The sequence below is a fragment of the Oncorhynchus clarkii genome, chromosome 3, assembly GCF_045791955.1.
Source record: "Oncorhynchus clarkii lewisi isolate Uvic-CL-2024 chromosome 3, UVic_Ocla_1.0, whole genome shotgun sequence".
NCBI lineage: Eukaryota > Metazoa > Chordata > Actinopteri > Salmoniformes > Salmonidae > Oncorhynchus > Oncorhynchus clarkii.
In genome coordinates, this window is record NC_092149.1 from 67,144,549 (window position 1) to 67,161,509 (window position 16,961).

General features: G+C 45.3%; 1 protein-coding gene across 12 annotated transcripts in view; it reads right to left on the reverse strand.

The window, feature by feature from the left end:
* LOC139401847 (mitogen-activated protein kinase kinase kinase kinase 4) overlaps window positions 1–16,961 on the reverse strand; it is a 98,642-nt gene that overhangs the window by 4,175 nt on the left and 77,506 nt on the right. For 7 of the 12 annotated variants that reach the window (XM_071145889.1, XM_071145865.1, XM_071145842.1 and 4 more), the window contains 13 exons: window positions 14,737–14,885; window positions 14,360–14,457; window positions 13,283–13,461; window positions 13,021–13,138; window positions 12,150–12,446; window positions 10,411–10,525; window positions 9,979–10,146; window positions 9,736–9,879; window positions 5,199–5,333; window positions 4,205–4,305; window positions 3,903–4,052; window positions 3,586–3,745; window positions 3,308–3,447 (listed from right to left, as the gene is read on the reverse strand). In XM_071145889.1, the coding sequence (XP_071001990.1) occupies window positions 3,308–3,447; window positions 3,586–3,745; window positions 3,903–4,052; window positions 4,205–4,305; window positions 5,199–5,333; window positions 9,736–9,879; window positions 9,979–10,146; window positions 10,411–10,525; window positions 12,150–12,446; window positions 13,021–13,138; window positions 13,283–13,461; window positions 14,360–14,457; window positions 14,737–14,885 (1,954 nt within the window). The remainder of the gene's footprint in view (window positions 1–3,307; window positions 3,448–3,585; window positions 3,746–3,902; window positions 4,053–4,204; window positions 4,306–5,198; window positions 5,334–9,735; window positions 9,880–9,978; window positions 10,147–10,410; window positions 10,526–12,149; window positions 12,447–13,020; window positions 13,139–13,282; window positions 13,462–14,359; window positions 14,458–14,736; window positions 14,886–16,961) is intronic. The other 5 variants (XM_071145896.1, XM_071145880.1, XM_071145912.1 and 2 more) reach the window with 3 other exon arrangements.

Sequence of the window (16,961 nt, forward strand, 5' to 3'; positions counted from 1 at the left end):
CTTTCGTGTTTTTAACGTAAAAAAAAAAAATGGTACTGTATGTGTGTTTATAGTTTTGTTTAAATGTTGTGTTGGTGTATGTAAGTTGTTTAGTTGAAACATTGTTCCCCCTGCTGCTATTGGACCAGGTCTCTCTTGGAAAAGAGATGTTATCTCAATGAGAAAAACCTGTATAAATAAAAGGTACAAAATGAATCATAGGAAAACAATAGTGACAACCACCCAGAGAATTCCTGTATAAGCAGTCAGTAATACAACCCCAAACAATGTATGTTAAAGCCCTAGCTATATCAAACATCAAGAAGTCTAACAACTTCCCGAAAGTATTTACACTATAATACAAAGGTATGTGGACACTCCTTCAAATGAGTGGATTCAGCTTAAAAAATAAAAATGCGGGCCTGGGTGGCGCAGTGGTTAAGGGCGCTGTACTGCAGCGCCAGCTGTGCCATCAGAGTCCCTGGGTTCGCGCCCAGGCTCTTTCGTAACCGGCCGCGACCGGGAGGTCCGTGGGGCGGCGCACAATTGGCCTAGCGTCGTCCGGGTTAGGGAGGGATTGGTCGGTAGGGATCTCCTTGTCTCATCGCGCAGAGACTCCTGTGGTGGGACGGGCGCAGTGCGCGCTAGCCAAGGTTGCCAGGTGCACGGTGTAGCCTCCGACACATTTGTGCGGCTGGCTTCCGGGTTGGATGCGCGCTGTGTTAAGAAGCAGTACGGCTGGATGGGTTGTGTATCGGAGGACGCATGACATTCAGCCTTTGTCTCTCCCGAGCCCGTACGGGAGTTGTAGCAATGAGACAAGATAGTAGCTACTACAACAATTGGATACCACGAAATTGGGGAGAAAAAGGGGTAAAATTCTAAAAAAAAAAATAATAATTAAAAAAAAAATGCTACCCCCTTTTCTCCCCAATTTCGTGGTATCCAATTGATTCAGCTATTTCAACCACACCCATTGCTGACAGGTGTACAAAATCGAGCACCCAGCCACACAATCTCCATAGACAAACATTGGCAGTAGAATTTTTCAACAGGACAATGACCCAACGCTGGATTAATGTGTGAGGGCTTGTTGTTGATTCTTCACAAAAAAATACAGTTTTATATCTTTATGTTTGAAGCCTGTAATGTGGCAAAAGGTCGCAAAGTTCAAGGGGGCTGAATACTTTCGCAAGGCACTGTATATCTGATGGTCACAGATACCTTAAAAAAAAGTGGGCCTCAATCTCGTTGCAGTATTTTTGTGCATTTAAATTGCCAATAGATAAAACACTAGTGTGTTCATTGTCCCCAGTTTATGCCTGCCCATACCATAACCCCACCGCCACCATGGGGCACTCTGTTCACAAACCGCTCGCCCACAAGACACCATATACATGGTCTGTGGTTGGGAGGCCAGTTGGGCGTACTGCCAAATTCTCTAAAGCTACGTTGGAGGTGGCTTATGTTGGGGAATGAACATTCAATTCAAAGCTCAGGCGGACATTCCTGCAGTCAGCATGCCAATTGCACACTCACTCAAAAATGTAGAAATCTGTTGCATTGTGTTGTGTGACAAAACGGCACATTTTAGAGTGGCCTTTTATTGTCCCCAGCACAAGATGCACCTGTGTAATGATCATGCTGTTTAATCAGCTTCTTGATATGCCACACCTGTCAGGTGGATGGATTATCTTGGCAAAGGAGAAATGCTCATAACAGGAATGTAAACAAATTTGTGCACAAAATTTGAGAGAAATACGCTTTTCGTGCGTGTGGAATATTTCTGAGATATTTTATTTCAGCTCATGAAACATGGGACCAACACTTTACATGTTGAGTTTATATTTTTGTTAAGTGTAGTATTTGGTGATTCTCAGAAACACTATATTGGGCTCCCGAGTGGCGCAGCGGTCTAAGGCTACAGACACCCTGGTTCGAATACAGGCTGTATCACAACCGGCTATGATTGTCCCATAGGGCAGTCCCATAGGGCAGTGCACAATTGGCCCAGTGTTGCCTGGGTTTGTCCGGTGTAGGTCGTCATTGTAAATAAGAATTGTGCGACTTGCCTAGTTAAATAAAAGCTACAAAAATATTAATTTCTACCAGATAAAGAAGCTGAAAATTATATTGGGATTTTATAACTAACCAATGAGTTCCTTGGAGTTTTTTCAACCTCACATAATGTCTGTACATCTTTCCCATCATTGAGAGACTATAGGAAATGGGGAAACTACGGCTAGACTAGCTCTCTCCACCAGTTTAGCTGCTTCTGCTTTGTGGTTGGTCCCACTCATCTAACATACTAGCTAGTTCAGCTCTTAATTGGTGTGTATAACAGAAATCCAACAGAGGCTTAAAGGTTCCCGAACATGAAATACAAAAAAGGCACCAAAAACCTTATTTTGCCATTCTTAATGAAGCAGGGGGTATAGTTGGTGTATAGCTGTGCATTACTCTGCCTACTCCACTAGTTAACAAAGGAGAGTGAAGGGTCAGAAACTAGCTTTGATGGCCACTTTAGCCTAATTGCTGTCTGTCTAAAAATACCCTATGTTTCAATGGAATGATTGATCGATTGATACTCAGTGAATCGGGTCCCGAGTCTGCTTGGGACACAGGATGAGTCAGCGCTTTGTGACACAGTAACAGGAGACGGAGCTCTGAGAGGGACAGAGTTATTAGTGTAAACAGCCCTCAATCTAGGTAATTACCTCCAAATGTATGTGTGGTATGTGTGTGTGTGGTGTGTGTGTGTGTACGTGCCAGGGTTTCCGTTAGGAAAATGTGGCGCCGGACATTTGACAGGCAGCATTTTAATTTACCGGACATTTGAGAAATTTACCGGACCCTTACGCATTGGTGTGTAACCTGATTAGGGCGTCCACCCACAGGGCTCAGAATGACAGAAATCACATTTAGAATATGGTAATTCATCATAACAGAACATGCAAGTCGAGGATGCAACGATGTGCAGTCCTTACTGAATTCTTATGTGCACTTTGAACATTAGAATAACATATTTACTTTTCCACAGCCAACAAGATGAGTAACGAACAGCAAAATCACTAGCCTATGTCAATCTACTATACTAGAAACGTTTAGGCTACCGATTCTATTGGTCAGCTTGTCGAGAAAGAAATAGCCTATTCAAAACAGACTCTGGGACAGTTGTGGGACGGTAGATCCCAAATTCATACAACCAGTAGGTCTAAGTTACATTTTGACTTTATTTATCTGATTTTCCATTTTTTTGTATCGGATAAAAGCCGGTTATTACCGTCTTAAGGAAACACTGGTTTGTGTATGTGTCTAGGGGTCTAACCTTGTCATTTCTCTCACACAGGAACTTGAGTCTCTGGGCTCTCTTGTGCATGAAGACCCCGTCCAGGTGTCCGGTCTCCACAGACCTGATCTCTATGGCCTTCTCCCCCCAGCCCATAATCTGGTTAGAACGTATGTAGGCTACATAGAAAGACAAAGAGGGGGACAGGGGGGTGAGTGGCTGGTATGACAACCGAGTTAACATGTTCAAACACTTAATTTAAGGACCTATTGTATGAGTGTGTATGTGTATTTGTACGTGTGTGTGTCTCCACCTACCCACAGAAGTGGGCATCTCGCCCCACTGCAGCACCACGTCCTTGGTGATGCGTCCATAGGTGTTGACATAGACACCCTCGTCCTCGTAACACACTAGCAGCTCAATGCCATCTGTGTTGGGCAGGATGATGATGGCATGGGACTGGATACTGGTCTGGATCTACAGAGGGAGACAGAGGGAGAAGGGAGAGAGAAAGAGGGGGAACCATGTTAATTCAATAATGTTAATTCAATAGTGAAGTTATCCATGGAAAATAGAGGAAGAAAAGAAGGGGATGAGGGAGGAGAGGATACACAGACACTAGTGTTTCTTTTACATGGGTGGGCAGGTAGATGTCGTAGACTGCCCCCGAGTCCACGTCAACGGCATGAAATCCGTTACTGGAGCCATAGATGACCTTTAATCTCTGACCTTCCTCCACCGTCAGGTCAACCAGCAGGGGCTTATGCACCAGGTCACCAAACGACTGCAGGGGTCAACCAGGGGGCAAAGGTCATTCACATACAGTAGTGTGTGTCATTGTAAGATTGTCATAACAATTCACAATAGCTGCATAACTGATTGAATAGATGGAAGTGACTAGCTCCCATAGGCATCTTAGGTTTCCTTAATGTTCACCTTGAAAGCCATGAACTTGTGGTAGGGCTTCGGTGCCCATGCATAGACCTCCACCGAGTTCTTCAGGGCCAGAACCAAAAACTTGATCCTCTCGTATTTCACTGGGAAATAAAACAGTTGGGATACATGAGGAAGATGAGGAGCCAACTGACAGGGTTAATTCAGAGCATCCTCAAGACTTTTAAATGACAGTATCAAAATCAAATCAAATTTAATTTGCCACACGCTAAATGCAACCTTACTGTGAAATGTGTGCAAGCAATGCAATTTTAAGGTAATTTGATTAATTGTTCAGCAGACTTGTTTTTAAGTTCTCAGTCCCAGTACTATTATTAGTAGGAAATGTAATTCTACCAAAATACTTTTAGCTGACATAATATTACAGTCTTATTATCTTACTCAGAGAAGTGACAGAATTGGGACATGGAGTTCGCTGGGTAGACCGAGGGTATTTCGTATTAGGAAGCAGTTGTGTACTTTCCCACAAAAAAAGTATATACGATTCTAAGGCTTAAACTCATGGGCAGAACAGCTCTGACAGAGAGGCAGGGTTTCCAACAGCAAATTCAGGACTTTGCCCTGTGACATCACTAATCTGGGGAGATGGAACGTGAGACAGAACATTCTGGTCTCGTCTCTTCCAGGAAGTTCATGTACCTATCATTACAAAACTCTGGACTTTCTCTTCCATGTTGCAGTCATGACATGACGTGCTGTGCCAGTGTATTATGTACCCTACTCTGGCTGTCTTTAAGATAGTGATTCTAACATAGTGGATGAAGACCAACTGAGAGAAAACATTGTTTGGTTCATTTGGAGGGTCATATGAAAAATCAACAGGTCTTTGGTGGTTCCTAAACATGTTGTGCAGACATGACCATAACATCAATTTCTATGAAAAAACGGTCCTAAAAAAAATGCATTTTCTCCCCACATCATAACATCCCATCCTTTTGACCCTACTGGCCAGATGCATGTTGAAGATGGAACGTACCAACTTTGTAGTGCACAGCGCCCTCCAGGTCTCCCACAGTGACCCAGCCCTGTTTCTTCTCCACCTCAGGGTCGTTGTGCAGGATCTTGTTCCTCAGCCAGGACAGATAGTAAACACGCAGCTTGTTCTTCTTGCCTGCACGAGACAGGGTCAGACAAGGGGAATAGTCAAGGGTCTGGGTACCTACAATGCACCTACGATACAGTATCTAAATGTAATGGCACAGGGGTGAAGTTTCCCTTAGGTACAGATCTAGGATCAGCTTCCGCTCTCCAAATCTACCATTAGTGTGGGCCAAACTGACCCAAGATCAGTGTGTAGGGGGACCTTCATCCTACTTCCATATATATGGGTGGAGAGAGGTTGTTTTATTGTACAAACTTATTGCAATGAATGGAGGTATACAATATATACAAAAACTGTGTGGACACCCCTTCAAATTAGTGGATTCGGCTATTTCAGCCACACCCGTTGCTGACAGGTGTAGAAAACCGTGTACACAGCCATGCAATCTCCATAGACAAATATTGGCAGTAGAATGGCCTTACTGAAGAGCTCAGTGACTTTCAATTTGGCACCGTCATAGGATGCCACCTTTCCAATAAGTCAACTAGTCAAATTGACAGGCGTCGGCTGGAGTGGTGTAAAGCTTGCCGCTATTGGACTCTTGAGCAGTGGAAACGTGTTCTCTGGAGTGATGAATCACGCTTCACCATCTGGCAGTCCAACAGACGAATCGAAGTTTAGCGGATGCCAGGAAAATGCTACCTACCTGCCCGAATGTGTAGCACCAACTGTCAAGTTTAGTGGAGGAATAATGGTCTGGGGCTGTTTTCCATGGTTCGGGCTAAGCCCCTTAGTTTCAGTGAAGGGAAATCTTAACACTACAGCATACAGTGACATTCTAGATGGTTCTGTGCTTCCAACTTTGTGGCAACAGTTTGTGGAAGGCCCTTTCCTGTTTCAGTATGACAATGCCCCTGTGCACAAAGCTTGGTCCATACAGAATTTTTTTGTTGAGATCGGTGTGGAAGAACTTGACTTGCCTGCACAGAGCCATGACCTCAACCCCATCGAACACCTTTAGGATGAATTGGAATGCCGACTGCAAGCCTGACCTAATCGCCCAACATCGGTTCCCAACCTCACTAATGCTCGAGGCTGAATGGATGCAAGTCCCTGCAGCAATGTGTACAACATTAAAACCTATTCAGTCTGTCTACAAACAGGCTCTCAAAGTGCTTGATAGGAAGCCCAATAGCCATCATCATTTCACATCCTTAGAAAGCATGAGCTCTTGAGTTGGGAAAATCTTGTGCAATACACCGACGCATGTCTTGTATTCAAGATCCTTAATGGCCTGGCTCCCCCTCCACTCAATATTTTTGTTAAACAGAAAACCCAGACATATGGCAGCAGATCCACAAGGTCTGCCATGAGAGGTGACTGTATAGTTCCCCTAAGGAAAAGCACCTTTAGTAAATCTGCATTCTCTGTGAGAGCTTCCCATGTCTGGAATACACTGCCATCAGACACACATACTGTAACTGCACCACATATCACACTTTCACAAAATGCTTGAAGACATGGCTAAAGGTCAATCAGATTTGTGAACATGGTCCCTAGCTGTGTGTTGCCGCTTTCCATGTTGTCTGTTGTCTGTAGCTTGTGAGGTGTGGAAACACTTTGTTGCTTTTATGAATTTTGTCTTGCTGCTTTTTGTTTTATGTTGCTCTGTCTGTATGCTACGTCTTGCTTGTCCTATGTTGCTCTGTCTGTATGCTATGTCTTGCTTGTCCTATGTTGCTATGTCTTGCTTGTTCTATGCTGCTATTGTCTATATTGTAATTGTTTTTAATAACCTGCCCAGGGACTGCGGTTGAAAATTAGCCGGCTGGCTAAAACCGGCACTTTTACTGAAACGTTGATTAATGTGCACTGTCCCTGTAAAAATAAAAAATAAACTCAAACTCAATGTTTGAATTAGAGAATTGAATTATTTGTTTCAATTGTGATTGACATTATGGATACTAGAACAGAGGAACTGACAGGGTCTGTATTTTTGCACAACCTGTACTGTATATATTTGACAACACGTTGCAACATAATGGAAAACTGTGTTTGTGAATGTACATTGAGGTTGTGGAAATTTTAAAAGACAAATAACATTTTCGGTGAATTGACCAACAAGTCGTCACACACAACTTTCATATTCATCTACTGAGAATGATGCAGTACAACGACAATGGCTTGAAGGATAAAACGTAAGTATTTCTATCTACGCTAAAAATGGAAGAAGCAACGTCAAGTTGTCTCCACGTCTCATGAGCATGGACCCGTTCTTTCCTTCATTGCAATATGACATCAAACTGACAGATGACACTGCAATCAGACTGCAATCAGTGTTTCCATCATGGAAATCTTTGTGTGTGTATGTGTGTGTGTGTGTGTCAGTGGACATGCAATACATGTATACATTGAGTGTACAAAACATTATGAACACCTGCTCTTTCCATGACATAGAATGACCAGGTGAATCCAGGTGAAAAAGATAGGATCCCTTATTGATGTCACCTGTTAAATCCATTTCAATCAGTGTAGATGAAGGGGAGACATGGATTGTGCATGTGCCATTCAGAGGGTGATTGGGCAAGACAAAAGGCACACCGGTTTGCATCAACAACTTCAACCCTGCTGGGTTTTTCACACTCAACAGTTTCCCGTGTGTATCAAGAATGGTCCACCAGCCAACTTGACAGAGCTGTGGGAAGCGTTGGACTCAACATGTTCTTAACGTTTTGGACACTCAGTGTATGACGTCCTACACTAACTGGCCATTTACTCAATTTCCTCTGTTGTGACATCCGACGCAACACTGTGTGACACAGACCAGCGAGCGTTGGATGGTTGCTACAGTCAATTATGTGACCACAGCACAGGAAAGAGAAGCAGGAACCTACAGTCAGACACTATGTCTGCTTTGCACGAACGGTCTCAGAGAGATCACTTAGACCCCTTACATCTGTGTGCATGTCTGTTTTTCCATCAATCAATCAAATGTATTTATAAAGCCCTTTTTACATCAGCAGACGCCACAAGTGCTTATACAGAAACCCAGCCTAAAACCACAGATATAGAAGCAGGGTGGCTCCCTAGAAAGGCCAAAACTCCCATGAAAGGCCAGAACCTAGGAAGAAACCTAGAGAGGAACCAGGCTATGAGGGGTGGCCAGTCCTCTTCTGGCTGTGCCGGGTGGAGATTATAACAGAACATGGCCAAAATGTTCAAACGTTCATAGATGACCAGCAGGATCAAATAATAATAATCACAGTGGTTGTAGAGGGTGCAACAGGTCAGCACCTCGGGAGAAATGTCAGTTGGCTTTTCATAGCCGAGCATTCAGAGTTCGAGACAGCAGGTGCGGAAGAGAGAGTCGAAAACAGCAGGTCAGGAATAAGGTAGCACGTCCGATGAACAGGTCAGGGTACCATAGCCGCAGGCAGAACGGTTAAAACTGGAGCAGCAGCACAACCAGGTGGACTGGGGACAGCAAGGAGTCATCAGGACAGATAGTCCTGAGGCATGGTCCCAGGGCTTAGGTCCTCCGGGAGAGGAGAGAGAGAATTAAAGGGAGCATACTTAAATTCACACAGGACACCGGATAAGACAGGATAATTACTACATCAGATATAACAGACTGACCCTAGCCCTCCAACACCTAAACTATTGCAGCATAGATACTGGAGGCTGAGACAGGAGGGGTCGGGAGACACTGTGGCCCTGTCCAATGATACCCTCGGAAAGGGCCAACCAGGCAGGATATAACCCCATCCACTTTTCCGAAGCACAGCCCCCACACCACTAGAGGGATATCCGCAAACCACCAAGTTACTACCCTGAGACAAGGCTGAGTACAGCCCACGAAGATCTCCCCCACGGTACAAACACGAGGGGGGCCGCCAACCCGGACAGGAAGATCACGTCAGTGACTCAACCCACTCAAGTGACGCACCCCTCCTAGGGACGGCATGGAAGAGCACCAGTAAGCCAGTGACTCACCCCTCGTAATAGGGTTAGAGGCAGAAAATCCAAGTGGAGAGAGGGGATCCGGCCAGGCAGAGACCGCAAGGGCGGTTCGTCGCTCCAGTGCTTTTCCGTTCACCTTCGCTCCCCTGGGCCAGACTACACTCAATCATAGGACCTACTGAAGAGATGAGTCTTCAATAAAGAGACCAAATCTGCGTCTCTCACATGGGCAGGCAGACCATTCCATGAAAATTGAGCTCTATAGGAGAAAGCCCTGCCTCCAGCTGTTTGCTTAGAAATTCTAGGGACAATTAGGAGGCCTGCGTCTTGTGACAGTTGTGTACATGTAGGTATGTACGATGTATGTACATGTAATGCTTTGTAGGTTAGCAGTAAAACCTTGAAATCAGCCCTAGCCATGTACGTGTAGTAAATGTGTACAATAGTGTGTGTCGCGCACGTGTTTGAATGTCTGTATTCCCATCTATGTATAGTAACTGTGTGTGTGTACCTGATATAGTGACCAGGACGTTGAGTCCCTCTAGTACGTCCATCTGTTGGAAGCGGCGTCGGCTGATTAGGGGGTAGACCTTCCCCTGACCACTACGGTCCAGCAGCATCAGACCACTCTCTGTGCCCACCAGGAGGTTCACTCCTACACACACACAGTTTGGCATTTAGATTGCTGTCACCTGGTAGTGAAGACTAATATTACTGTGATAACTACATAGCAGAGATAATTGTGACCACTCACCCCAGAGTGCTGCACACAGGATCTCAGAGTTAAACCTCTTCTTATACTTGCGGATCTCTGGGGTGTCGCTTTGTGGTCGTGTGTTGACAGGGTTCACATTGACCACGGAGCCTTTACGTGACGGGTCCGCCCTCAGTGCCTCTGCCAGCCTGGCGTCGTTCCCAAAAGCTGCAGAGGACAAGGAAGGGATTCAGTTGGAAATACAAACTGATTATGTATTACTACCATATATATTCAGTTCTGTATATTTAGTATACGTTTCTATAAATGTTCTATATTTAGTATACATCTCTATAACGTTTGTTTGGAATAAACGGGTGTTCTCTGGTGTTGCCTCAGAAGCGAACACAAGGTTTGTTGACACTGGAGAGAACCCCTCAGATACTGCTGGTCGCCCAATAAGAGGGCTGGGAGCTGGTGGGAGGAGCTTACCCAGGTTATTGAGAGCGGCGCCGGATGGAGAGACCTGGAGGAGGCGTGGATCAATAAAGGGAGTGAAGGAGGAGGAGGACTTGTGCTTCTGCATGCTGTTGCTGGAAGAATGGCTCTAGAGAAGCAGGTAAATAGAATAACATATAGACATATATAATCATTATGTCATTGACTTACCAGCCAACTCCTAGACCAAGGCTACAATGGCAGCAGTTTGTGTACGTATAAACATGAAACGCCATTTCCCATAGCTCCATAAATACCACAAAACAAAAAAATAGAAATACAGAACCAAGAAACTGGGGCAGGTGTAAGGAGCATAGAGAAATCAGGTACAGGAAAAACAATTCACAAAATCACACAGTGAATTAAAGAGAAACAGGCAAAAACAAGAAGTATCTATAGTGGTGGGTAAAATAGATGGAATGTTCAGGTAATAACAAAAGTTGAGGAACAAAAACATATCTCAAGGAATGGCTTTTCATGGTAAAATAATTACCTGTGTTTATTCCTGAAATATGCTATGTTGTAGCCTAGTCCAACGAGGGTTTCTGGAATATGTCTTTAATCATCTGTGACTAAAAGCCACAAATAATAATCAAAATGTGCCTCCGAGGAGATGTAAGCCAGCACAAACCTAGTCTAAAACAAAAAGTATAAAAAATTATAAATTATGTAAAATTCCATAAACTTGGTCAAAATAAAATATGTTTTAGGGGGGAGAAACACCACACCTACAGAGCTTGGAGGAAACTAGAGTAGTTGTTGCACTCAGAAAAGGTGGCCAGAGAGAGATAACCACTAGGTGGCCAGAGAGAGATAACCACTAGGTGGCCAGAGAGCAGGAGAGATAGAGAACACCACTAGGTGGCCAGAGAGAGAGAGAGAGAGAGAGAGAGAGAACACCACTAGGTGGCCAGAGAGAGAGAGAGAGAGAACACCACTAGGTGGCCAGAGAGAGAGAGAGAGAGAGAGAGAGAGAACACCACTAGGTGGCCAGAGAGAGAGAGAGAGAGAGAGAGAGAGAGAGAGAACACCAGTAGGTGACCAGAGAGAGAGAGGGAGAGAACACCACTAGGTGGCCAGAGAGCGAGAGAGATAGAGAACACCACTAGGTGGCCAGAGAGAGAGAGAGAGAGAGAGAGAGAACACCACTAGGTGGCCAGAGAGAGAGAGAGAGAGAACACCACTAGGTGGCCAGAGAGAGAGAGAGAGAGCACCACTAGGTGGCCAGAGAGCGAGAGAGAACACCACTAGGTGGCCAGAGAGAGACAACCAGTGGCAGTTCTGGGGGGGGGGGGGGGGGGGCAGTGCCCCTGTGACAACAATTTTGGACCCCCTTGTGGCCCCCCTAAATGTGGAGTATGAAATCATTTTTACATAACAAATTTTTGCTATCGTTCTTTTTTTTTTTACATCCGTTACTGACCCCTCTAACAGTACAACTGGCCCCAGCTTGGCCCCCCCCAGTTGAAATGGTCTAGAACCGCCACTGGAGACAACACCAGATAGAGAGAGAGAAAGAGAGAGAGAGAAAGAGACCACCACCAGGTGACCAGAGACACCACCACTAGGTGGCCAGAGACACCACCACTAGGTGTCCAGAGAGAGAGAGAGAGAGAGAGACAACACCACCAGGTGGCCAGAGACAGAGAGAGCACCACCAGATGCAACCAGTTCCTAACAGACCCAGGCCTGAGGGAGGACCATGGGCCAGAAGGAGGCTAAGAGGGACATACCTCCAGTAGCATGCTGAGCTTGTCCAGGGGGCTCTGGGGGGACATTGACATGGTGGGGCTGGTCAGGCTGGAGGAGGAGGGGGAGGAGGAGGCAGAGGAGGAGGGGGAGTGGTGGCTCTGCTGGATCAGGTCAGGCAGGAGGTGAATGCGGCCTGCAAAGCCATTTCTCTCCTGGTGGCCTTGGAGAACGGGGTGGCCCTGGAGGGCAGGGTGAATTAGCCCGGGGCTGGGGACAAAGCCAAGGACAGGGCCTTGACCAGGGCTGGGGACAGGTCGCTTTTTGCTGTCACCTGCACTCTGGAAGTAAGAACAGGGGCACACTTTGGGTCTAAGTTTCTTTCCCTGAGGAGGAGGGATTCTATTGGCTACTTGTGTTAAGGGAAGGCTAGTCTACTGAAGTAGTCTACTGAAGCTACAGTCTACTACTGTAAGAGACTTCAGACTCATTCATTTGGGGATTAAGTAAAAGAGAATTGTCAATAACAGAGACCAACAGTGTAATTTTACTCTATATTATTTCTAGGACTTTAGGACTTTATTGGAGGCATTTTATGATGTTCAATCTGTTGCAGGACTATGCTGTCGTCCAATGGGCGAACCAGTGGTTAATACTGGGAGTGGGTGCATTTCTTCAGGTTAACAAAGCCCTTTCCATTCTAACCCTGACCCATTGGCTTCACCAGCAACACAAAGTAAACAATGAGAGAACAAATAACAAAGCAAGGTCCAACACAATATTAAACACAGTGGATAAACCATAAAAGGACAAATGAGTGAAATATCACAATAAAATAACTAAAAGGGTTTACAGTGTGTGACTGATGTGTTGTTATAAGAGAGGTGGATGGGGTGGCCTGGGTGTTGGCCTTACCGGTCTGACGATCAGAGTGCCATCTTTACAGGGTGTGGTTTTAGCGTCACTCTCGCCCTCCTCGTGAACGATCATAGTCTTCACGGACTCCGTCTCCCCGTTGCTCAGCCTCAAAGAGCTGGAGGTGGCATAAACAGAGAATCAGGAAGAGATTGTTCTAATCACATTCATTTTCCTTCACACGCTCAAATGTCATTGCAATATGATGTCATTGTGAGTAGGGATAGGGTTGGGGTTCAGGTACAGGTCCTCCAATACGTACACAGCCCGAGAGTCCTCTGGTCCTGAGGTAGACTCCTCCCCCCCCTCCTGGTCCACCTCTTCATCATCATCCTCATCTGTGGTGCCCGACTCTTCACTGGATGAGGAGTAGTCCGTCACCTTGTGGGGGCGTGGAACGTCCTCCACTGCACGCAGCTCTTTGGCCAGTGCCGTCAGGTCCTAGAAAGAAGGGTGGGGGTCAGAGGTTAGAGGTCAAATTCGGTTTCCTTCCCCTTCTCTCTCTCTTTCAGTCTCTCTCTCTCTCTTTTAGCTCTCGTTTTCCGGGTTGTGGATTTGTTGCCGGGTCATTCGCAGGGTTAAATGCAGGAGACAGGATGCAGGAAGCTGCTTGGGGAGGAAGTGAAGTCACAGGTGCTCCAGCCAATGAGGAGTGGGCCAGTAGCAAAGCCAACAGGAGATTTAACTAGGCAAGTCAGTTAAGAACAAATCCTTATTTTCAATGATGGCCTAGGAACAGTGGGTTAACTGTCTTGTTCAGCGGCAAAACAACAGATTTTTACCTTGTCAGCTCAGGGTACCCACTAGGGTACCTGCCGCCACATGAGTAATAACACACTGCTGCCATAATTCCAATCTGTCCACAAGGCTGGAAGAGGTTAGTGAGTCATCAGATGACAAGACCAGACCCGAGCATACAAGGAAGGAAGGGGCTGCAAGCATGAGAGAGATTGAATGATCCAATAGAAAGAAATATAAGAAGTATGGGGGAGGAGACGTTAAAAGGAGCATGAGTAAAATAGCACCAATCAGGAGAGAGGCAAGTCATTAGTACAGAACCCTTCAGCCAATGAGATTGTCAGTACAAACACACACTATTTCACTCTAGCTTACCATTTCCCCCTACAGAATTCACATGAGTACCAGTAATCCACAGCGCAAAGGGCGAAACACACAAAGAACTATGTCAGATCATTGTAAAACCATCATTCCCACTCAAAACTGTTATTTCCACCGCTTTTTGAATTGTCACAACACTTGGTCTCGTTCAACACCAGTTAGTACACTAGCTAGTACACTAGTCAGCTAGTCCAATAGTTTTACGGGGGTAAGATCTCACCACCGGTTGGTTAGGTCTGACCAATTCCTTCCTCTCCTCTGGGGTTTTCCCAGCATGCTCTGGGCGCTGAAGGGGAGAACCCTCAGACTTTGATGAGGCTGAGAGGGGGACAGCGGGGATACCGGTCAGTAAACTAAAGAGCTATGTGCAGAATTTTTTGTAGTGTATTCAATGGCTAATGTACTCTAATGAATCATATACTGTAATCCAATGCTGCAATGTGGTGCTAAATGTATTATCATTTGATTACCAATAATTGGGTACTTTGTATACAATAGTTATGTGTGTGTGTCTTGAGAGTGTGTATGTGAGAAACTCCTCATGAGACTATGCATGTGTGTGCGCGTGTGTGTGTATCAGGGGAACATAAGACTCACAGCGGGCTCTGAATCTCTCCCCTGAGCCGCTGTGAGAGCTGGAGTTACTGGAGCCAGAGGAACTGCCAGTACTACCACTACTACCACTGCCTGGCCTGGGGACCAGCTTCTCCACCCGCTCCCACAGCAGACGCGGCTCCGCTGCAGCACTGTGGAGAGAGATTATAGACACACATACTTTACATATAAGCAAAATATATACAATACCAGTCAAAAGTTTGGACACGCCTACTCATTCAAGGGTTTTAAGTTATTTGTACTATTTTCTATTTTCTCTCATTGTTGAAAAACAAATGATAGTCCGGCTAAGCACAAACCAGATGGGATGGCGTATCGCTGCAGAATGCCTTGAATTCAAATAAATCACCAACAATGTCACCAGCAAAGCACCCCCACACCTCCTCCTCCATGCTTCACAGTGGGAACCACACATGCGGAGATCATCCGTTCACCTACTCTGCGTCTCAAAAAGACACGGCGGTTAGAACCAAAAATCTCTCATTTGGACTCATCAAACCAAAGGACAGGTTTCCACCAGTCTGATGTCCATTGCTCGTGTTTCTTGACCCAAGCAAGTCTCTTCTTATCGGTGTCCTTTAGTAGTGGTTTCTTTGCAGCAATTCAACCATGATGACCTGATTCACACAGTCTCCTCTGAACAGTTGATGTTGAGATGTGTCTGTTACTTGAACTCTCTGAAGTATTTATTTTGGCTGCAATCTGAGGTGCAGTTAACTCTAATGAACTTATCCTCTGCAGCAGAGGTAACTCTGGGTCTTCCTTTCCTGTGGCGGTCCTCATGAGAGCCAGTTTCCTCATAGAGCTTGATGGGTTTTGCGACTGCACTTGAAGAAACTTTCAAAGTTTTACTGACCTTCATGTCTTAAAGTAATGATGGACTGTCGTTTCTCTTTGCTTATTTGAACTGTTCTTGCCATAATATGAACTTAGTCTTTAACCAAATAGGGCTATCTTCTGTATACCACCCCTACCTTGTCACAACACAACTGATTGGCTCAAACGCATTAAGGAGGAAAGAAATTTCACAAATTAACAATTAACAAAAGCACACCTGTTAATTGAAATGCATTCCAGGTGACTATCTCATGAAGCTGGTTGAGAGAATGTCAAGAGTGTGCAGATCTGTTATCAAGGCAAAGGGGTGGCTACTTTGAAGAATCTCAAATCTCAAATATATTTTATTTGGTTACTACCTAATTCCATATGTGTTATTTCATAGTTTTGTTGTCTTCACTATTATTCTACAATGTTGAAAATTGTAAAAAAATAAAGAAAAAACCTGTAGGTGTCCAAACTTTTGCCTGGTACAGTACATTTTAATAGGCAGACATATAGACGCATACATTTTCATAGACACAGACATGCACACAAAGTCTCACAGGAGATGAAGCTCAGCATTATAGAGAATTGCTAAGAGAGAAAAGGTGTACACACACACAAATAGGAGACAAGGATATGTATCACAAGGCAGAGCAGTGAGTAATGTTACATAAAAGCCTCCCACACAGTATCCACACACAGAGTAGACCAGGACTCCACAGAGAACAGACAGAATCCACACACAGAGAAGACCAGGAATCCACAGAGAACAGACAGAATCCACACACAGAGAAGACCAGGACTTCACAGAGAACAGACAGACACAGTATCCACACACAGAGAAGACCAGGACTCCACAGAGAAGAGACAGTATCCACACACAGAGAAGACCAGGACTTCACAGAGAACAGACAGACACAGTATCCACAGACAGAGAAGACCAGGACTCCACAGAGAACAGACAGACACAGTATCCACACACAGAGAAGACCAGGACTCCACAGAGAACAGACAGACACAGTATCCACACACAGAGAAGACCAGGACTCCACAGAGAAGAGACAGACACACAGTATCCACACACAGTAGACCAGGACTCCACAGAGAACAGACAGAATCCACACACAGAGAAGACCAGGACTTCACAGAGAACAGACAGACACAGTATCCACACACAGAGAAGACCAGGACTCCACAGAGAAGAGACAGACACAGTATCCACACACAGAGAAGACCAGGACTCCACAGAGAAGAGACAGACACAGTATCCACACACAGAGAAGACCTGGACTCCACAGAGAAGAGACAGACACAGTATCCACACACAGAGAAGACCAGGACTCCACAGAGAAGAGACAGACACAGTATCCACACACAGAGAAGAC